We start from the raw sequence: 23,666 nt of genomic DNA on the forward strand, positions 1-23,666 counted from the left end.
AAAGAGCATTAAGGCTGAAGCAACGTAGCTCGATTGTTGGAGCCTATGTAGCAATGCAATTCTATAGCTAGCAGAACTCTGAATTCATACAATTTAAGGAGGCACATTGAATTAATCTAATATTGTATTCAAACTTGACACTCTCACTGTCAAAAATCTTAATTCAGAATCTTTAAACATTATTTTAAACATATTAAACAATATTATATTATTATAATATTATGTTAATATCATATATTATAATATATAGTAAATAAGTAAAATGTTATAACACGAAGTGGCGGTAACATAAAGCAAAATTACCATCATTGGGAGGTCGTGTTGCCATGGTTTCCAGGCGTCAGTGAAATATTGTTTGCAGGTTTAATAATAATAATAATAATACATTTAATTTAGAGGCGCCTTTCAAGGCACCCAAGGTATTGCCAGTGAGTTAATCAAATTTATCACAAAAAAAGATTTACACTTCTTACAGATTGACAGTTGCCATCAGTGGCGGCTGTTGATCAAAAACGTTGATCAATAATAGACAGGGGGTCTGGGGTTTGGGTTCTGGGGTTCTGGGGTTCTGGGGTCACACGTGTTCTCGTGTCAAGACGGAATATAGTTCCGTCTTGACACAAGTATTTTTTTGGGAATAGATTAGATTTCCTGTATTCTGGTGCATTTCGGGGGATGGCCACTACCTATTTACCTACTATTCATTCAGACTCATAGCCTACATCCTGACTTGCAGGGCCTGGACAAGCTTACACTGCATATACAGACCTACTTCATGGCCATTCCACCAGCCATTGCTATTTGACCCATTGTTGTTAATCTGATATTGAGACAAATCATGATCACTGTCCTATAGCGTCCATTTTTTGTGAGTCTCAATGTCTACTTCAAATGCAGTTAGGATTATGCTTCATTTTGTTTATATGCTACAGGCCGAAAGACTAAATTAATATGTAACTTACTTGCTCCTTGTAAGTATAACATTGCTTGGGGAGTTGTAATTTAGCAAATGTAGCATCTTTAGTTAGCTGAAGCCCCAAGCCTGATTGTGATGATTATAGATGAACAGCGATCCACTCCATCCTGCTTTAGGAAGCTGAACGTGAGAAGCCTCTTCATGATTTAACTTTAACCCTAAACAGCAAGGAAGCACAAGTCAGCATTAAACATTAAACACATTATCACTGTGATGATTTACTTATGATGTATTACTTTGATGAAGTACTGTTAACATATGATTGTAAATCTATTACTGTGAAGAAGTACTGTTAAAATGTGACCAAATGTATTTCTGTGATGGATTATTGTTATTACTTAAGTAATATTAAGTATTACTATTACTGTGATAAAGTAGGCTGCTAATTAAATATAACTGTAAACATATGACACTGAATAAGTATTGTAAAGTGGTAAAGTACTGACTGTGGTCAGAGGTTGGGCCTCAGGAGCCGGATTCTGCCCCTCAGTGTTCTCAGAGCTGCTGTCAGAACCTGGGAAGTATCAGAATGGGAGGAGGTGAGGTCATGAGCTAGATGTATCTAGATCTATAGAGCTGTATAGTCCAGTGAGCTAGATGTATCTAGATCTATAGAGCTGTATAGTCCAGTGAGCTATATGTATCTAGATATATAGAGCTGTATAGTCCAGTGAGCTAGATGTATCTAGATCTACAGAGCTGTATAGTCCAGTGAGCTAGATGTATCTAGATCTATAGAGCTGTATAGTCCAGTGAGCTAGATGATTCTAGATCTATAGAGCTGTATAGTCCAGTGAGCTAGATGTATCTAGATCTATAGAGCTGTATAGTCCAGTGAGCTAGATGTATCTAGATCTATAGAGCTGTATAGTCCAGTGAGCTAAATGTATCTAGATCTATAGAGCTGTATAGTCCAGAGAGCTAGATGTATCTAGATCTATAGAGCTGTATAGTCCAGTGAGCTAGATGTATCTAGTTCTATAGAGCTGTATAGTCCAGTGAGCTAGATGTATCTAGATCTATAGAGCTGTAAAGTCTAGTGAGCTAGATGTATCTAGATCTACAGAGCTGTATAGTCCAGTGAGCTAGACGGTGACTATTGGTAGTAGCAATAATCATAAGAACCGAACTGCAGTAAAACCACAATTTACTCACCAACTGGTTTGTGTCGCTGGTCTGAAGCTAAGGATCAAGAGAAATGATTAGTGTTGTAACAGTGGTGAATATCCTCACGTTATTATACTTTCATATTCTTAATGCCACAACATCTCAGTGGACATTGGAGGAGGTTCATCATTCAGAGGTGGAGAGGTTTCTACCACCAGACCGCCAGTGTGTGAAGACAACCAATCAGATCGTATGAAGGGGACAGGAAGTAGGAGCAGGTGGAGATCAGGTGTCTGTCCTCCTGGAGAGTTTGATACACTCACCGTTCCTCTTCTTGTACAGAAGGACTCCAACAACAGCAGCAGCAACGAGGAGGAGAACAACGAACCCAATGATGATGGGGATGGTGAGGCCACTCATGTACACTGAAGGTAAATCAAGTAATTAAAATCAGGTGTGTAATAATAATAATAATAATATTATAATAGATGTTGGACAGAGACCCTCCCCCATCCATCCCTCCATCATCCCTCTCCACCCTGTTCTGCTGCAGTGAGCTACTCCTGAGAGCTGTGTGTTTACTCAGTAGCTTCAGCAGTGTCCAGGTACACCTGGCAGTGGTTGTGATGAGGTCAGATGGAGGTGGTGAGACATGTGTTCCCCACCTCCATCCCCTCCAACACCAGTCTTACCCCAGTTGGTCCTGATGAGGGCGGGGTCCAGGGGGGTGGAGATGTCCTCGATGCCTTTTAGCTGGACCACACACTCGTACCTCCCCCAGTCCTCCTGTGGGACGGCCGTGAGGTCCAGGTCCACGCTGACCTGGAAGGTCCCGTCGTGGTTGGGGAGGACCTCCCCGGGGTCCACCTGCTCATGGAGCTCCTGGCCGTCTCTCCTCCAGAACACCACCACCCTGTCAGGGTAGAAGCCTGTAGCATGGCACACCACTGGGGAGGAGGGGCTCCTCTGGAGCAGAGACACCCGCGGACGCTCTGGAGAGAGAGAGGGGGGGGGGGGGGGGGGAGAGAGAGAGGGGGGGGGATAGGGAGAGAGAGAGTGAGAGTGAGAGAGAGAGAGATTTTTTATGTATATATATATATAATATATTCTGTGTTTTATATTCTTCCATAAAGCTCTGAGTTGCGTCTCCCTTGAGGGTTGAGTCTCGTTGGCTTAATCCAGGACATTAGGACTTAGTTAATATATTGTGGTCAGAGAGAGAGGGGGGGAGACAGAGACAGAGAGAGGGAGAGAGAGATCTTGATACATCTCGATATATGTGTGAGAGAGGGAAAGGTAGAAAAACATGTGGAGAATAGGGGAGAGGTGTGAGAGGTGAGGAGAAGCAGGTGAGGAGAAAGATACAGAGACTCACGTCCTCAGAGGTAGGGGAGAGGGAGCGATAGAGATGGGGGGGGGGGGGGAAGAGAGAGAGAGAGAGAGAGAGAGAGAGAGAGAGAGAGAGAGAGAGAGAGAGAGAGAGAGAGAGGGAGGGAGAGAGAGAGAGAGAGAGAGAGAGAGAGGGAGAGAGGGGGGAGGGAGAAAGTGAGAGGGGGAGGGAGAGAGAGCGAGGGGGGGAGAGAGAGAGAGAACAGAGACTCAGAGACATGAGTGTGTCGACGCCCAGCACCAGGTCATGTGACTTTACCTGTTCTCTGCAGTGTGCTCTTCCCATAGGACAGGTACTTCTTCAGCCAATCAACACACTCCTTGTTGAAGTAGTTCTTCTGCTGTTCATTATAACCTTTTTCCTGATTCCATCTCTGTTTGGTGGGGAAAGCCTGAGGTACTGCAGCGACCCAGGTCAGGGTCTTCAGGTCCAACGATATGAAGTCCTCTCCATCATAACCATACTGCTCATAACCATCAATAGAATCATCATCATCATCATCCCACTCACAACCATACATCTTCTGAAATATGTGGGCACCTGAGAGAGAGAGAGAGAGAGAGAGAGAGAGAGAGAGAGAGAGAGAGAGAGAGAGAGAGAGAGAGAGGATGTAATTGATTCTTCATTAACATTAAATACACACAGACGTCACAACACAAACCTTATGAGCATTACTATAAAATAACTCATAACCCTGCGTTCACACCAAAAGATGCAAAAAGTTGCCGCGCAGCACGATCCCATTCAAAGTGAATGTAGAGACGCGTTGCTGCTTTGCTGCCGCAGCACTAGCTGCCGAGAAAACCGGCAGCAAAATTTGATTTGCGGCGCGGCAAAATCTGATTTGCAGCGCAGCACGCCCGCGGCGGGCGCGTTCACGTATTCTGCGGCGCATCACATGCTGCTCGAGTTGAAATATTTCAACTTTTCGGCAGCAAACGCGTGATGACACTCAATCAGCGTTCAACAGCGTTGCCACTGAGGCGTTGCCACTGAGTGACATGCCGTAACAGCCAATCAGTGTTACTCCCTTGGAGTGACCTAGAGTTCACTACCGTTACATTTATTTAGTAACTCGAAAAAACCCACAAATCAGCATTCTGTAGTGTAGTTGTGTTTACAGTTAAACTAAACTATGAGTATGCTAAAGGGCTAGAATAACAACCCCAAACAAAACCCAGTTGGGTGCCAGGCAGCACCAGCCTTCCAGGCTCCGAATGGTCTCATGAACCCATAAACGACGGGCATTCCGACGTTTCTCCCTCTTCCACAACAGGTAAAGACATGCAATGCTCGTAATGTCGGCCATGGTTGTGAATGAATTCAGAAGCACAGCGGGCAAAACTGCAGCGCAGCAAAACTTTTGCTGCGCGTCAAAACCTTTGCTGCGCCGCAAAACTTGATTTGCTGCGCCGCAAAACTTCGGCGTCAACGCGTTCGGGCAGCAAATGCATCTTTTGGTGTGAACGCAGGGTTATGATGAATAAATGAAACCACAGAGAATAAGAGCAGCCAGAGTATTTGGACGGATGTGCTTCTGCCTCAGGTGACCCGCGGGCCGTTTGACACGGAGCCTCTTCAGAACACACCCCTACACTACCCTACATACAAATACTACTACACTGAGTACTGCTACACTGTGTGTGTGTGTGTGTGTGTGTGTGTGTGTGTGTGTGTGTGTGTGTGTGTGTGTGTGTGTGTGTGTGTGTGTGTGTGTGTGTTTAGGAGTATGGTGAATCTTTATCCTGGGGTTGAATGATGGATATCTCCATGTGAGAGGTCAGACAGTAGATATAAACTTACCTCCTGTCTGGTTAAAGCGCTGCTTCAGAATCCCAATGTCGTCTTTGAAGGTCTGTTGGGAACGCAGAGAGAGTCCATTGCTACTCTCCAGGTATTCGGCGTCATCTCTGGTGAGCTGCTCCATCCAGTCCTGTTTGAGGACTGTTTTTGACTGTTTGTCAAAGTGAAGCATCTGAACTCCATCCACCATCCCAACAGCAACAAACTCTGGGAAGGTTGAGAGTCCAGACGACGCCGTGTAGACATAATGCAGAGAGTGAAGCACTGTAGACAGACAGACAGGTTAATATGGTACATCACTGTAGACACACAGACAGGTTAATACAGTTCATCACTGTACACAGACAGACAGACAGGTTAATACGGTACATCACTGTAGACAGACAGACAGACAGGTTAATACGGTACATCACTGTAGACAGACAGACAGGTTAATACGGTACATCACTGTAGACAGGCAGACAGGTTAATACGGTACATCACTGTAGACAGACAGACAGGTTAATACGGTACATCACTGTAGACAGACAGACAGACAGGTTAATACGGTACATCACTGTAGACAGGCAGACAGGTTAATACGGTACATCACTGTAGACAGACAGACAGGTTAATACGGTACATCACTGTAGACAGACAGACAGACAGGTTAATACGGTACATCACTGTAGACAGACAGACAGGTTAATACGGTACATCACTGTAGACAGGCAGACAGACAGGTTAATACGGTACATCACTGTAGACAGACAGACAGACAGGTTAATACGGTACATCACTGTAGACAGACAGACAGACAGGTTAACACGGTACATCACTGTAGACAGACAGACAGACAGACAGGTTAATACGGTACATCACTATAGACATATAGACAGGTTACGACAGACATGTTAATACTGTTCATCCCTCTAGAGCAGCGGTCCCCAACCACCGGATAGATGTTACTTCAAGTTTAGTTCACTATACTTATGTTCATAGTTGTTCTTTTTTCACTTGTTCAAGTTCACATTGTTTTTTAAGAGTTTGTTACCTTCACTGTTCATAAATAACTGGAACTAGTTATTGTAAATGAATGCATGCACAACAGTATATGAAAATATCAACAAATTGGCAACCTCTGGCGGGCCCGCCCCACCGGTCCGAGAATTTTTTTGGAGAATCAAACCGGTCCTTGGTGCTGAAAAGGTTGGGGACCCCTGGTCTAGACAGAAAGGCCCATGGCCCCTCCCCCTGCTCTGTGGGAGCAGGGGGATCTCTCTTTTATTTATTATTTTTTATTTATTATGTTTATTTATTTTTTTATTTTTTTCCACAATGTCTTGTTTTTTAAACGATTTATGATGACTATTGTGGCAACCCCGACCGTCGGCGGCTGAGATTCAGGAAGGAGATGCACCAAACAGGGTGTGGGTTAACAGATTTTTATTACGTTTTCCCACTCGTGCAAAAAAGGGTAACTTAAAAGTTAACTGAGGTTCTTCCTGGTCTGGGGAAAAAAGGGAACCGCCCCGGGTCTGGTCCTGCTGCGGGGTCGGCATCTTGCTCCCTTGGGTCTCCTTCTGCTTAGTGCTGGGGAGAGGCGAAATGTCAGTAGCGTGGGCCTCGGAAGTCTCCCCCTACCGCGTCTCTCCAGCTCGGACGCACTTCCATGACTGGTGCGCGCTCGGTCCTTAAGAACCCTCCGCCGTCTCCTTCCGCCGGGTGCTCCGCATCTCTGTGATTGCGCGGGTGCGCTCGATGCGCGCTCCCGCGTCGCCGCGCCGAGCGGCACATATCTCCCGCGGACTACCTGCCCGCGGAGAGGGCACTGGCGGGGCTCGAACTCCTCCGTCGGATCGGGGTTGCCCCACACCCCCACCCTCAGCTGCAAGTCGGGGACCCCCCGGGACAGGCAGTCCCTCCCCCTCTGGGACAGTGCGTCGGCGTTGGCATGTGCGCGTCCGGGCCGGTGGACCACCTGGAAGTGGTAATCCTGCAGAGCCAGGAACCAGCGCGTCACCCGGGCGTTGGTATCCTTGGCCGTGGCCATCCACTTCAGGGGGGCGTGGTCTGTGACCAGGGTGAAGGTGCGTCCGAGGAGGTAGTAGCGAAGTTTCTCCAGTGTCCACTTTATCACCAGCGCCTCCTTCTCCACGGTCGAGTAGGCTTTCTCGCTGGCCAGGAGTTTCCGGCTGATATAGGTCACCGGGTGCTCCTCGCCCGACCGGACCTGGGATAAGACCGCTCCCAGCCCCACCTCGGACGCGTCGGTGTGGACGACGAAGGGGAGGTTGAAGTCCGGGGTGATCAGGAGGGGCTCGGTGCAGAGGGCCCGTCGGAGGCACGAGAACGCCTCCTCGGCCTCCTCGACCTCCTCCGTCCACTCGACCCGGTCAGGCAGAGCCCTCCGCGTCAACCCGTGGAGGGGGCTGGCCAGTGTCGCGAACGCCGGGATGAAGCGTTGGTAGTACCCCACGAGTCCAAGGAATGACTTCACCTGCTTCTTCGTCCTCGGCCGGGGCCAGGTCCGGATGGTCTTCACCTTCTCCTCTTGCGGCTTCACGCTGCCCCTCCCCACTCGGTAGCCCAGGTAGGGCGCCCCTTCGAGGCCCAGGCGGCATTTCTTAGGGTTGGCCGAGAGACCGGCGGCTCGGAGCGCACAAATGACGGAACGGAGGTGATGTAGGTGCAGGTCCCAGGTGCTGCTGTGGACGACGATGTCGTCGATGTAGGCGGCGGCCTATTCCCTGTGGGCCCGTAGGACCCGGTCCATCATCCGCTGGAAGGTCGCGGGCGCCCCGTGCACCCCGAACGGGAGGACCGTGTACTGGTACAGCCCGTCGGGGGTGGCGAACGCTGTCTTCTCCCGGGCCCGCTGGGTGAGAAGGGACCTGCCAGTATCCTTTTGTCAGGTCCAGGGTGGTAATGAACCGGGCCGGGCCCAGCCGCTCTATCAGTTCGTCTATGCGGGGCATGGGATAGGCGTCGAAGGCCGACACTGGCGGTACGTTCCATCCGGTTTGGGGACCAGGACCACCGGGCTGGACCATGCGCTGTGGGCCTCCTCGATGACCCCCATCTGTAGCATGCTGATGACTTCCGCTCGGATTTTCCCATCTGCTTCCATGACCTTCTTGAGCATGGACTTCAGGGTTTTGTTAAACCTCTCCACCAACCCGTCGGTTTGGGGGAGGTAGACGGAGGTCCGGAGGTGGCGGATCTGCAACAGACTGGTGAGGTCTTTCAAAACCCGGGACATAAAACAAGACCCTTGATCCGTCAGGATCTCTCGGACTATCCCCACCCGGCTGAATAAAACCATTAGTTCCCTCGCCTTTGGCTGTGGCGGCATGGAGAGGAACTGCCTCCGGGTAGCGTGTGGCGTAATCCACCATAACTAGGACGTAGCGATGGCCTCGGCTAGTCTTGGGGAGGGGACCTATGATGTCTAGACCCAGGCAGTCGAACGGGACTTCGATCAGCGGCATCGGTATGAGGGGGTTCCGTACCGTGGGTCTCGGGGCGGTGCATTGGCACTCGGGGCAGGCCCGGCAGTAATCCTCTACATTCCGTTTTACCCCCGGCCAGTAAAACCGGTTCAGGATTCTGTCCCTCGTCTTATCCATCCCCAGGTGAGCCCCCAATAGGTGGGTGTGGGCCATATAGAGGACTTTGCGTGGTGCATGGGCGCACCCAGGCACGGGAGGGTGGTGCCTGGGTGCGCTGGCTCTCCGGTGTCCGTCCGCGCCGCTCGGTCCGGGTCTCACCCCCCCCCCCCCCCCCGGGGGCCGGGGTCGCCCCGCTGCACAGCCGCTGGGTGACCTGGTGGTTCTCCAACAGCTCCACAAGGTCGTTCACCGACCTGGGTTGGTTCCCGGAGGCCCAGCGTTTGGCCCCGGTGGGCAGGGCTCGGATGCAGCGGTCGATCACCAGCCGATCCAGCAGCGGGGGGCCCTCCCCCTCAACGAGCCACCGCTCCGCCAGGCGGGCGAGTTGCGATATCTGGCTCCTCAACGAGCCCAGGGGGTCGTACACTATAGACACTATATGCTCTGTAAGGTGACCTTGGGTGTCTTGAAAGGCGCACCTCTAAATTCAATGTATTATTATTATTATTATTATTATTATGGCTCCCCCTGTCCTCTGGCTCCGCCCCCTGTCACATAGCTCCGCCCCCTGGCCGTCCAGGTAATATAGGAACCTTCAGTTTGATCTTATTGACATCCAAACATCAAACTGTAGCCCACAGCACTGGCTGTCCAGACCTTCAACTACAACACAACCTGCTGCCTCTTAATTATTCATGCTGACATGAATAATAAACTATTATTTAAATAACTATAAAAATGTTTTCATAATTATAAGCATATTGGTGAATTTCTGAATTAGATGATGGCATTTTAACTATCTTCACATTGTCATAATTTGAGAAAGAATAATTAATTATAGAATAATGAAGTTATTTTATTTCAGAATAATGTATTGATAGCAATGTTAATAATTATATTATTGTGCGTCTGCGTGTGTCTATGCGTTTGTGCGCGTGCGTAATGATTCTCCACGAACGTTGAAAAGTTAACAACAAGATATGACTGAATGTTAATATAACATTTAGGATTAAAAGTAGTATTATAGAAGACATCGGATTCCCTCCAAACTGAAGTTTAATGTTTGGTTCTGATAATAGATTGTACATTTAGGAACGACGTCATTAAACTAGTGCGCTGGTTTCGTTTTCACAGTTAGAGCCAAAAATAAATGTTCTTATATTAGCTTAAATATTTACAGTAAAAGATGAATCATGTTGTGGATTAATTGAACTCATTAGAGAGGATAATCAAATACTTTTCAAACGAATTACGGAATCTAAGCATCGACTCTTGAGGGACCATAACCGAACCTTTTGGAAAGATAGTTTTGAACAGTAAAAACTTGAGTCAGTCTTACCTGGGGACACACCGTGACCAAAGATCAACAGCAGCAGCCCTATTAGCGCCTTCATAGCGATGTATTCAGAAGAACAGCTCGATGAGATTATCCACAGAGACGTGGCCCCGACTCGAGCATCAGACGCACTGACCAGGAAACCTGCGAACAAGAGACAGGTCACGAGGGAGAGGCCGTTCTGGACCAATAGGAATTCAATACTGCTGCGACGTCATTGGTTACCAGGAGAACGTGAAGTGAAACTAACTCAAACACATTTGTTTGTGTGCGTGCGTTTGTGTGTTTTTATTGGCTTGTGTGTGTGTGTGTGTGTGTGTGTGTGTGTGTGTGTGTGTGTGTGTGAGATCCACAGCCCTGACCAGCGTTGGTGTGACTAGAGTTCATATTCCTTATGATCTTCCTCCACTAGCGTCCTGATATCAGATGTCTTACATGCAATGACATGCAAAACAAACACCGACTCTATAAACACACACATTGTCGAGGTGCCACACCCTTTCAGAGAGCGCAGTGCTCCTCCATTTTGTGTCTGCTGCTGCTGAAGGAGGAAATACCCTCGGTTCCTCTGAACAACACAGAACAGCAGAACCCGCCTGCTGGCCGGAGCTCATAGCTTCAGATGTTATGACACAGAGATCAACTTTCAACACATCATGTTCAATCATTGATTCTGTGATCCAAGAAGTCAAAATGGAATATAGATGCAATATAACTTTAAAAGGTTGTCAACAATATTTTCTATGGTGATTTTACAGTTTAATTCTAGTACACTCTAGGCCTACAAGGTGAACGCATTGTGTGGTACAGCTCGATGTGCTGAGAAGACCATCAGCGCCACAGCGCCCCGTGTGGCCACATCGACCCAGTACCGGAACTAGGTTATCTGAAATCACATGACGTTGACATTTGAATCTGTGTGTGTGTGTGTGTGTGTGTGTGTGTGTGTGTGTGTGTGTGTGTGTGTGTGTGTGTGTGTGTGTGTGTGTGTGTGTGTGTGTGTGTGTGTGTGTGTGTGTGTGTGTGTGTGTGTGTGTGTGTGTGTGTGTGTGTGTGTGTGTGTGTGTGTGTGTGTGTGTGTGTGTGTGTGTGTGTGCAGACTGATTGACACACATGCTACCCTACGCCGCAGCCTCGGGGCCAAGGTGTGCAAGGGGCTTGGCCAGACTATTTAAAAAAAAAAAATTGTAGAAAATATAGGAATTCCGTTTCCAGTCAGGGTTGCGAGAGTGTGTCTGTGTGTGTGTGTATGTCCTCACTTTAGTACAAACACAACGATGATCTCACTTTAGTACACAACACAATGATGATCTCACTTTAGTACACAACACAACGTGATGATCTCACTTTAGTGCACAACACAATGAAACAACCTGACTTTCAGTACACAACACGATAATCTCACCTTTAGTACACAATAAAATACGATCTGACTTCAATAAAAAACTGAATTGAAAGTTAGAGCATGCAGGGTCAAAGGTTTATTAACATTTACAATACAGTTCATTACAACTAGGGGTGTAACGGTACACGTATTTGTACCGAACCGTCACGGTACAGGCATTTCGGAGCGGTTACAGAGGTGTACTGCGGTACATAAAAGTGGCGTACATAGCGGGCAACGATCGTCTAATAGTCGAATATCGAATAATGAATGTGACTATCGTTATTTATTACACGGCTCTTCTCAATGCTGTTGAACGCTCCGTTGACTTGCATGGGCCTTCACAACGTCAGGTGGTGAATATCATCCTCGGTTGCTAAGCAACGTCAACGTCTTCGGCGGACTATTTCTCTGCGGATCAACACTACGAATGCTGGTAACAAATAAATTGTAAAAAGACACATTGTGTGAAGTTATATTTTTGACGTCTCTAGTTCACCGTCATGCAGGCTGTGTTCAGTTAAATAAATAAATAGTGATCCGTTTCCGGCGCATGTCCATCTGCCCACGTTGAAATAATTTCGATGTTGAATGTTGATGGCGCAGTTGTTGAAATAAACAGATTGATTTCACACAAATCATAAAAGCCGCTCCCTGTGTCATTGTGTGTGCGTGTATCCGAGGAGCGTGCGTCCGTGAGGGGTTCTGAGGTGCGTTCAAGTTCAGCGAACATAGGTGAACGTTCGCAACGACCGCGTTGACATTAAACAATTAATTTTGAACGATTTTTGAACACCGTTCTAAACAAACTGAACGAAAAAAATGGATACGAAGGCCATGGTATTAGCGGCAGCCTCCATGTTAATGGAAGAGTTTACAGAAGAGGGTTTGCAAGTGGTCGACCTCGTTGAAAGCCTACTGCAGACATTGTCTGACAACCAGTACGGAAAATTCAAGAATAGAGGGCTACGTCACCGAAGTTGTACCCACTTACTGCGATATAACGTTCAAATCGCATTTTAGGATACATAAGACAACAGTTGAAGTAAGGGTGTAGATAGGCTATATGAAACGTTTTATCTATTGCTTTCTGTGTAGGAAAGGAGTAAATGATTTCAATATAGTTTAGTTTAATGCCATGGCAACGAATGTCACGTAGCCGAAGTGTTTGTGGAGAACTACCTCTTCAGACAGTTTGCCTATGTTCGTAAATGTTTGCTTGCTTATGTTCGTTTAACGGAAAATGTTTAAAATCGTTCGCGAACGTTCGCCTATGTTTGCGATTCTGAACGCACCTCTGGATTGAGCGATTTTCTAATATTATTTGAATACTATCGGATACTATCGAATAGTATTTGTGCCAGAAATGCACACCCCTAGCACACGCATTTGAAAAGGCACCATCCAGGTGTTACTATCACTGTTGCTGTGGAAAGAAAACGAGCTGTGCAAACCCAGCTCACAACACTATTTCAACAACCCCTGTCTGGCAATTCAGAAATGCAAATGCCATAACCAAGTTTATTGGTGTTTTCATTGCGGCTGACCTACGGCCATTCTCCGTTGTTGCCAAAAAGCAGTTTTTTTTTATTTTTCCCATAACTATGAACCGTACCGTACTGTACTGGACTTAAAAACCGAGATACGTACTGACACTCAGCGCACCATGTGACCCAGGCAGCCAATTAGGTCGCCTAGGCAGCCTGTCTCCAAACCAGTCAGACCAGTCCTGTGGCCAGCAGCCAGCTTGGTTCCTCACGCTAGCTGGGTGGGGAACTGAATAAGGATTCATTTGATCTGCTGAAAGATTATATCCGTTTCCATGATATTAAAGCTATTAACATCTAGTATGATTGTGTTTATATTGTATATTATAGGATATTATCAAATACAGAATAAATAAAAGGCTTTCTAAATAATGAAAATCATAAATGCCATTAATAAATGTTTTTGTGAATGTATATGTATCACATGACTTCTAATTTTTTAAGACTAAATATAAGAATTTCGTATTTTAATTTCTGTATTATTTTTTTTCAATTTAATCCGAAGGATTAACCTATAACCTATAACCTTTAATAATAAACCTAACCTCTAAACAAAGAAGGTAAACCTAATTTAGCAATAAGTATATTACATTTATGTAGGGAGAACAATTTTTATGTAATTTATTGACAGAATAACCAAAGTATATATGATCCAATTCCCCAAAGAACACAGAAAACACAACAAAAAGCATTAAAGCTTAAGCAGCCTAGCTCGATTGTGCTAGCCTATGTAGCAATGCAATTCTCTAGCTAGCAGAAAATGTAACGATTATTCTATTCAAACTTGACAGAATCTCACTTTCCCAAACCTTGATTCAGAATCTTTGAACATTATTTGAAACTTAAATATGACTTGACAATAACATAATTTAAAAGTTTATAAGATTAAGCAGTTAGAACCAAAACAAAATGGCCTTGATGGCGGGGTCATGTTGCCATGGTTTCCAAAGGTCAGTGAAAGATTGCAGGATTAGTCCATCAATCACAAATACAGAGATCTAATTGATTTACACTTCTTACGGATTTATGTTTTTTATCAAATTAAAGTATGAATGTTAATGTAACTAAGCAAACATAGCATATTTAGTTAGCTGAAGTCCCCAAACTGATTGTGATGATTATAGATGACAGCGATCCACTCCATCCTGCTTTAGGAAGAGGAATGTGAGAAGCCTCTTCATGATTTAACTTTAACCCTAAACAGCAAGGAAGCACAAGTCAGGATTAAACATCAAACATTATCACACACATTATCCCTGTGATGATGTACTCTTAATATGTTACTGTGATGAAGTACTGTTAAAATATGACAGTTAATATATTACTGTGATAAAGAATTGTTAAAGTATTACTATCACTGTGATAAAGTAGGCTGCATATAAATATAACTGTGAACATATTACTCTGAATAAGTATTGTAAAGTGGTAAAGTACTGACTGTGGTCAGAGGTTGGGCCTCAGGAGCCGGATTCTGCCCCTCAGTGTTCTCAGAGCTGGTGTCAGAACCTGGGAAGTATCAGAATGGGAGGAGGTGAAGTCATGAGCTAGATGTATCTAGATCTATAGAGCTGTATAGTCCAGTGAGCTAGATGTATCTAGATCTATAGAGCTGTATAGTCCAGTGAGCTAGATGTATCTAGATCTAGAACTGTATCATCCAGTGAGCTAGATGTTACTAGATATACTGAGCTGTATAGTCCAGTAAGCTAGATGTGTCTAGATCTATAGAGCTATATAGTCTAGTGAGCTAGATGTATCTAGATCTACAGAGCTGTATAGTCCAGTGAGCTAGACACTATTGTTAGTGGCAATAATCATAAGAAACGAACTGCAGTAAAAACACAATTTACTCACCAACTAGTTTGTGTCCCTTGTCTGAAGCTAAGGATCAAGAGAAATGATTAGTGTTGTAACAGTGGTGAATATCCTGATGTTATTATACTTTAATATTCTTAATGCCACAACATCTCAGTGGACATTGGAGGAGGTTCATCAATCAGAAGTGGAGGTTTCTACCACCAGACCGCCAGTGTGTGAAGACAACCAATCAGATCGTAGGAAGGGGACAGGAAGTAGGAGCAGGTGGAGTTCAGGTGTCTGTCCTCCTGGAGAGTTTAATCCACTCACCGTTCCGCTTCTTGTACAGAAGGACTCCAACAACAGCAGCAGCAGCAGCGAGGAGGAGAACAAGCAACCCAATGATGATGGGGATGGTGAGGCCACCCTTGCCTTGAAGGTAAATCCAGAAAATAAAATCAGGTGTGTAATAATAGATGATGGACAGAGACCCTCTCCCATCCATCCCTCCATCAGTGAAGCACAAGTCAACGTCACGTGATGCTACACACACGACTAACACAACGTCAGTGTAACTATTCCTCTAGAATCTGTTCTGGAGCTCAGGGTCACTCAGGGACTGATCTGAGCCTAGCCCTATTCATAGAACTAATTTACCCACAATGCACCGTGTTCTGCTGCAGTGAGCAACTCCTGGGAGCTGTGTGTTTACCCAGTAGCTTCAGCAGTGTCCAGGTACACCTGGCAGTGGTTGTGATGAGGTCAGGTGGAGGTGGTGAGACATGTGTTCCCCACCTCCATCCCCTCCAACACCAGTCTTACCCCCGTTGGTCCTGATGAGGTCGGGGTCCAGGGGGGTGGAGATGTCCTCGATCCCTCTCAGCTGGACCACACACTCGTACCTCCCCCAGTCCTCCTGTGGGACGGCCGTGAGGTTGAGGTCCACGCTGACCTGGAAGGTCCCGTCGTGGTTGGGGAGGACCTCCCCGGGGTCCACCTGCTCATGGAGCTCCTGGCCGTCTCTCCTCCAGAACACCACCACCCTGTCAGGGTAGAAGCCTGTAGCATGGCACACCACTGGGGAGGAGGGGCTCCTCTGGAGCAGAGACACCCGCGGACGCTCTGGAGAGAGAGAGAGAGGGGGGGGGGGGGGGGGGGGGGGGGGGGGGGAGGAGGGGAGAGAGAGAGAGGGGGAGGGGGGGAGATAGAGAGAGAGGGGGAGGGGGGAGAGAGAGAGAGAGAGAAAGAGAGAAAGAGAGAGAGAGAGAGAGAGAGAGAGAGAGAGAGAGAGAGAGAGAGAGAGAGAGAGAGAGAGAGAGAGAGAGAGAGAGAGAGAGAGAGAGAGAGATGAGTGAAAGAGATGGGGGGAGACAGGGGTGAGAGAAAAGAGTGTGGGGGGAGAGAGAGCGCGCGAGAGAGAGAGCGAGCGAGAGAGAGATTGTTTTCTAATGTAAACACTTGTTGTTGTCATGTAATATATTCACTATCTCATATTCTTCCAGAGAGAGGGAGAGGGAGAGAACAGGGGGGCCTCTATGAATTCTCTTCTTTGCAAATGAACCTAACGAGGTGACCTCGAAGTTCTGAAGTTCAAAGTTCAACGTTACCTGTTCTCTGCAGAGTGCTCTTCCCATAGTCCAGGTACTTCTTCAGCCAATCAACACACTCCTTGGTGTAGTAGTACTTCTTCTGTTGATTATAAGCTCTGTTCTCGTCCCATCTCCGTTTGGTGCTGACAGCCTGAGGTACTGAAGCGACCCAGGTCAGGTGCTTCAGGTCCAACGATAGGAAGTCCTCTCCATCATAACCATGCTGCTCATAACCATCAGTAGAACCATCATCATCATCCCACTCACAACCATACATCAAATGAGCCATGTGGGCACCTGAGAGAGAGAGAGAGAGAGAGAGAGAGAGAGAGAGAGAGAGAGAGAGAGAGAGAGAGAGAGAGAGAGAGAGAGAGAGAGAGAGATGGAAGGAGGGAAAAGAGAAGGGTGAGTTTAGATGTAATTGATTCTTCATTAACATTAAATACACATAACATAACTCATTATGATAAATAAATGAAACACAGAGAATAAGAGCAGCCAGAGTATTTGGACGGATGTGCCTCTGCCTCAGGTGACCCGCGGACCGTTTGACACGGAGCCTCTTCAGAACACACCCCTACAATACCCTACATACAAATACTACTACACTGAGTACTGCTACACTGAGTACTGCTACGCTGAGTACTGCTACGCTGAGTACTGCTACACTGAGTACTGCTACACTGAGTACTGCTACACTGTGTACTGCTACACTGAGTACTGCTACACTGAGTACTGCTACACTGAGTACTGCTACACTGAGTACTGCTACACTGAGTACTACTACACTCAGTACTGCTACACTGAGTACTGCTACACTGAGTACTGCTACACTGAGTACTGCTACACTGAGTACTACTACACTGAGTACTGCTACACCGAGTACTACTACACCGAGTACTGCTACACCGAGTACTGCTACACCGAGTACTGCTACACTGAGTACTGCTACACTGAGTACTACTACACTAATAATACCCTGTATTCAGTGTAGCAGTACTCAGTGTTCACCGTGTGACTCTTCTTCTGCTCCGTTCATCCAATGTCTAAACTTTGATTCTTTTCTTTCTCAGCCCTGAGTCCTGCTGCTGCTGAGGCCCGGTGGAGCCCCCCCCCCCCCTCCAGGCTAGGACCACACGGGGGCAGGCCTGCCTTCACCTGCCACTGGGCCCTGGGGCTGAGAGGTGTGTAGGCCCCCTGAGAGGGGCTCTTACAATGGAGATGGGGGGGGGGTGAGACGACTGTGGCTGTGGGGTCAAGGGGCCGCGGGGCCCAGCTACCACTAGTGGCCCTCTTCTTTCTTGGCTCATGATAGGCCTCTGATCTTTGCAAGCCCCAAACTAAACATCACATTGTCTGGGGCCTTCGCCGATCGGGGGGGGGGGCTATCATGGGCCTATCATTAGTGCAGCTCATGATAGACCCCCGATCGGCGAAGGCCCTGGGGCTTCAGCCCAGGCAAGACCGGGCATTAAGGCGGCCTTCAACGGGCGGGGTGGTGTGTGTGTGTGTGTGTGTGTGTGTGTGTGTGTGTGTGTGTGTGTGTGTGTGTGTGTGTATGTGTGTGTGTGTGTGTGTGTGTTTAGGAGTATGGTGAATCTTTATCCTGGGGTTGAATGATGTATATCTCCATGTGAGAGGTCAGACAGTAGATATAAACTTACCTCCTGTCTGGTTGAAGCGCTTCTTCGCAATCCCAATGCTGGCTTTGAAGGTCTGCTGGGCACCCTGAAAGCCTCCAGTGTCCCTCTCGAGTTCACCCGGATGATCTCTGTAGAGCTGGTCCGCCGCGTCATGTTTGGTTACGACTCTCTTACTGTTGCTGTCATAGTGAACCATCTGAACTCCATCCACCATCCCAACAGCAACAAACTCTGGGAAGGTTGTGAGTCCAGACGACCCCGTGAGGAAATACTGCATAGAGTGAAGCACTGTAGACAGACAGACAGACAGGTTAATACGGCACATCACTGTAGACAGACAGACAGACAGGTTAATACGGTACATCACTGTAGACAGACAGACAGACAGGTTAATACGGTACATCACTGTAGACAGACAGACAGACAGGTTAATACGGTACATTAGTGTAGACAGAGAGAGAGACAGACAGGTTAATACGGTACATCACTGTAGACAGACAGACAGACTGGTTAATACGGTACATCACTGTAGACAGACAGACAGACAGGTTAATACGGTACATCACTGTAGACAGACAGACAGACAGGTTAATACGGTACATCACTGTAGACAGACAGACAGACAGACAGGTTAATACGGTACATCACTGTAGACAGACAGACAGACAGGTTAATACGGTACATCACTGTAGACAGACAGACGGACAGGTTAATACGGTACATCACTGTAGACAGACAGACAGACAGGTTGATACGGTACATCACTGTAGACAGACAGACAGACAGGTTAATACGGTACATTAGTGTAGAAAGACAGACGGACTGGTTAATACGGTACATCACTGTAGACAGACAGACAGACAGGTTAATACGGTACATCACTGTAGACAGACAGACTGACAGGTAGCTGTACATCACTATAGACATACAGACAGGTTACGACAGACAGGTTAATACTGTTCATCCCTCTAGACAGAAAGGCCCATGGCCCCTCCCCCTGCTCTATGGCTCCCCCTGTCCTATGGCCCCGCCCCCTGTCACATGGCTCCGCCCCCAGGCCGTCCAGGTAATGTAGGAACCTCCAGTTTGGTCTTATTGACATCCAAACATCACACTGTAGCCCACAGCGCTGGCTGTCCAGACCTACAACTACAACACAACCTGCTGCCTCTTAATCACTCATGCTGACATGAATAATAAACTATTATTTAAATAACTATAAAAATGTTTTCATAATTATAAGCATATTGGTGAATTTCTGTATTAGATTACGGCATTTTAACTATCTTCACATTGTCATCATTTGAGAAAGAATAATTAATAATAGAATAATGTAATTATTTTATTTCAGAATAATGTATTGATAGCAATGTTAATAATTATATCATTGTGTGTCTGCGTGTGTCTATGTGTTTGTGCGCGTGCGTGATGATTCTCCACGAACGTTGAAAAGTTAACAATATGACTGAATGTTAATATAACACTTAGGATTAAAAGTAGCATTATAGAAGACATCGGATTCCCTCCAAACTGAGGTTTAATGTTTGGTTCTGATAATAGATTGTACATTTAGGAACAACGTCTTCAAACTAGTGCGCTGGTTTCGTTTTCACAGTTCGAACCAAAAATAAATGTTCTTATATTAGCTCAAATATTTACAGTAAAAGATGAATCATGTTGTGGATTACTTGAACTCATTAGAAAGGATAATCAAATACTTTTCAAACGAATTACGGAATCTAAGCATCGACTCTTGTGGGACCATAACCGAACCTTTTGGAAAGATAGTTTTGAACAGTAAAAACTTGAGTCAGTCTTACCTGGGGACACACCGTGACCAAAGACCAACAGCAGCAGCCCCGTTAGCGCCTTCATATCGATGTATTCAGAAGAACAGCTCGATGAGATTATCCACAGAGACGTGACTCCGACTCGAGCATCAGACGCACTGACCAGGAAACCTGCGAACAAGAGACGGATCACGAGGGAGAGGCCGTTCTGGACCAATAGGAATTCAATACGGCTGCGACGTCATTGGTTACCAGGAGAACGTGAAGTGAAACTAACTCAAACATTTGTTTGTGTGCGTGCGTTTGTGTGTTTTTATTGGCTTCTGTGTGTGTGTGTGTGTGTGTGTGTGTGTGTGTGTGTGTGTGTGTGTGTGTGTGTGTGTGTGTGTGTGTGTGTGTGTGTGTGTGTGTGTGTGTGTGTTTTTATTGGCTTGTGTGTGTGTGTGTGTGTGTGTGTGTGTGTGTGTGTGTGTGTGTGTGTGTGTGTGTGTGTGTGTGTGTGTGTGTGTGTGTGTGTGTGTGTGTGTGTGTGATCCACAGCCCTGACCAGCGTTAGTGTGACTAGAGTTCATATTTCTTATGAGCTTCCTCCACTAGCGTCCTGATATCAGATGTCTAATATGCTGACATGCAAAACACACACAGACCCATGCAACACACACACACACACACACACACACACACACACACACACACACACACACACACACACACACACACACACACACACACACACACACACACACACAGACCCAAGCACTCATAAACACACACATTGTCGAGGTGCCACACCCTTTCAGAGAGCGCAGTGCGCCTCCATTTTGTGTCTGCTGCTGCTGAAGGAGGAAATACCCTCGGTTCCTCTGAACTACACAGAACAGCAGAACCCGCCTGCTGGCCGGAGCTCATAGCTTCAGATGTTATGACACAGAGGTCAACTTTCAACACATCATGTTCAATCATTGATTCTGTGATCCAAGAAGTCAAAATGGAATATAGATGCAATATAACTTTAAAAGATTGTCAACAATATTTTCTGTGGTGATTTTACAGTTTAATTCTAGTACACTCTACAAGGTGAACGCATTGTGTGGTACAGATCGATGTGCTGAGAAGACCATCAGCGCCACAGCGCCCCGTGTGGCCACATTGACCCAGTACCGGAACTAGGTTATCTGAAATCACATGACGTTGACATTTGCAACTCTGTGTGTGTGTGTGTGTGTGTGTGTGTGTGTGTGTGTGTGTGTGTGTGTGTGTGTGTGTGTGTGTGTGTGTGTGTGTGTGTGTGTGTGTGTGTGTGTGTGTGTGTGTGTGTGTGTGTGTGTGTGTGTGTGTGTGTGTGTGTGTGTGTGTGTGTGTGTGTGTGTGTGTGTGTGTGAGAGAGAGAGAGTGTACGTGTGGCTGTGCGTGTGTTTTTGTGAACAGTAGTGAATAAGGGGCAGGAATTCCGTTTCCAGTCAGGGTTGCGAGGGTGTGTCTGTGTGTGTGTGTATGTCCTCACTTTAGTACACAACACAACATAATGATGATCTCACTTTAGTACACAACACAACACAATGATGATCTCACTTTAGTACACAACACAACACAACGATGATCTCACTTTAGTACACAAAACCACACAACACAATGAAACGACCTGACTTTCAGTACACAACACGATAATCTCACCTATAGTAAACAATAGAATACGATCTGACTTCAATAAAAAACTGAATTGAAAGTTTGAGCCAGGGTCAAAGGTTTATTAACATTTACAATACAGTTCATTACAACTAGGGGTGTAACGGTACACGTATTTGTACCGAACCGTCACGGTACAGGCATTTCGGAGCGGTTACAGAGGTGTACCCCGGTACATAAAAGTGGCGTACATAGCGGGCAACGATCGTCTAATAGTCGAATAGTCTGAGTCACGTAGAATATCGAATAATGGATCAACACTACGAATGCTGGTAACAAATAAATTGTAAAAAGACACATTGTGTGAAGTTATATTTTTTGACGTCTCTAGTTCACCGTCATGCAGGCTGTGTTTAGTTAAATAAATAAATAAATAAATATAGATCTGTTTTTGGCGCATGTAGGTCCATCTGCCTAAGCCCACGTTGAAATAATTTTGATGTTGAATGTTGATGGCGCAGTTGTTGAAATAAACAGATTGATTTCACGCAAATCATAAAAGCCGCTCCCTGTGTCATCGTGTGTGAGTGTATCCGAGGTGCGTGCGTGCGTGGGGGGTTCTTGATTGAGCGATATTCGAATATTATTTGAATACTGTCGGATACTATCGAATAGTATTTTTGCCAGAAATGCACATCCCTAGCACACGCATTTGAAAAGGCACCATCGAGGTGTACTATCACTGTTGCTGTGGAAAAAAAAACGAGCTGTGCAAACCCAACTCATGACACTATTTCAACAACCACTGTCTGGCAATTCAGAAATGCAAATGCCATAACCAAGTTTATTGGTGTTTTCATTGCGGCTGATCTACAGCCATTCTCCGTTGTTGCCAAAGAGCAGTTTTTTTTTATTTTCCCCATAACTATGAACCGTACCGTACAGTACTGGACTTAAAAACCTAGGTACATACTGAACCGTGACATTTGCGTACCGTTACACCCCTAATTACAACACAACATAATCTTGATAAACTATGACCAAATCCATTTTTTTTATTGTCGTTAAATGAGACGCCGTGTGCAGTGACCAGAGCCGCCATTCGGCGGTTCTTTAGACGTCAGGAGACAAGATGGAGGCCGCTGTTGTGGCAGTTTGTACAGTTGGTGTTGTGGTGCTCCTGGTCTCTGGCGGGAAGCCAGGCTGCAGCTACCACGGCTTTCTACCAGCAAAAACTCAGCGCACCATGTGACCCAGGCAGCCAATCAGGTCGCCCAGGCAGCCTGTCTCCAAACCAGTCAGACCAGTCCTGGCCAGCAGCCAGCTTGGTTCTTCACGCTAGCTGGGTGGGGAACTGAATAAGGATTCATACATTCCATTATTTGATCTGCTGAAAGATTATATCCGTTTCCATGAAGCCATTTACATCTAGTATGATTGTGTTTAGATTGTATATCATAGGATATTATCAAATACAGAATAAATAAAAGGCTTTCTAAATCATCAAAATTATAAATGCCATTAATGTATTTGTGAATGTATATGTATCACATGACTTCTAATTTTTTAAGACTAGTTATAATAATTTCGTATTTTAATTTCTCTATTTTTTTTATTCAATTTAATCCGAAGGATTAACCTATAACCTATAACCTTTAATAAACCTAACCTCTAAACAAAGTAGGCAAACCTAATTTAGCAAGTTTATTAAATGTATGCAGGCAGAACAATTTTTATGGAATTTATTGACAGAATAACCAAAGTATACATGATCCAATTCCCCAAAGAACACAGAAAACACAACAAAGAGCATTAAAGCTAAAGCAGCCTAGCTCGATAGTGCTAGCCTATGTAGCAATGCAATTCTCTTGCTAGCAGAACATTTAACGATTATTGTATTCAAACTTGACAGAATCTCACTTTCCCAAACCTTGTTTCAGAATCTTTGAACATTATTTGAAACTTAAATATGACTTGACAATAACATAATTTAAAAGTTTTTAAGATTAAGCAGTTAGAACCAAAACAAAATGGCCATCATGGCGGGGTCATGTTGCCATGGTTTCCAAGGGTCAGTGAAATATTGCA

At 45.9% G+C, this 23,666-nt stretch overlaps 2 protein-coding genes across 3 annotated transcripts in view; both read right to left on the bottom strand.

Moving 5' to 3' along the window:
* Positions 1 to 639: 639 nt before the first annotated feature.
* Positions 640 to 20,143, bottom strand: LOC115535455 (class I histocompatibility antigen, F10 alpha chain). 2 transcript variants are annotated; one of them, XM_030346698.1, is made up of 8 exons: positions 19,983 to 20,143; positions 5,277 to 5,540; positions 3,732 to 4,013; positions 2,776 to 3,075; positions 2,407 to 2,508; positions 2,132 to 2,158; positions 1,423 to 1,490; positions 640 to 1,134 (listed from the first exon to the last, which is right to left on the bottom strand). In XM_030346698.1, exons 1-8 carry the CDS (start codon positions 20,035 to 20,037, stop codon positions 1,129 to 1,131), a joined length of 1,104 nt encoding a protein of 367 aa, XP_030202558.1. In that variant the 5' UTR covers positions 20,038 to 20,143; the 3' UTR covers positions 640 to 1,128. The 2 variants fall into 2 exon arrangements, with proteins under 2 accessions (XP_030202558.1, XP_030202556.1); XM_030346696.1 differs by lacking the exon at positions 19,983 to 20,143 and adding an exon at positions 10,206 to 10,354.
* The window catches only part of LOC115535411 (class I histocompatibility antigen, F10 alpha chain-like), an 87,524-nt gene continuing 77,597 nt past the window's right edge, over positions 13,740 to 23,666 (bottom strand). The window contains exons 10-12 of the mRNA XM_030346595.1: positions 14,988 to 15,014; positions 14,572 to 14,639; positions 13,740 to 14,329 (exon numbers count right to left, since the gene is read on the bottom strand). Coding sequence (XP_030202455.1) covers positions 14,324 to 14,329; positions 14,572 to 14,639; positions 14,988 to 15,014 — 101 coding nt within the window. The 3' untranslated portion in view covers positions 13,740 to 14,323. The remainder of the gene's footprint in view (positions 14,330 to 14,571; positions 14,640 to 14,987; positions 15,015 to 23,666) is intronic.

Source organism: Gadus morhua, chromosome 22 (genome assembly GCF_902167405.1).
Source record: "Gadus morhua chromosome 22, gadMor3.0, whole genome shotgun sequence".
In the NCBI taxonomy this organism is placed as follows: Eukaryota; Metazoa; Chordata; class Actinopteri; order Gadiformes; family Gadidae; genus Gadus; species Gadus morhua.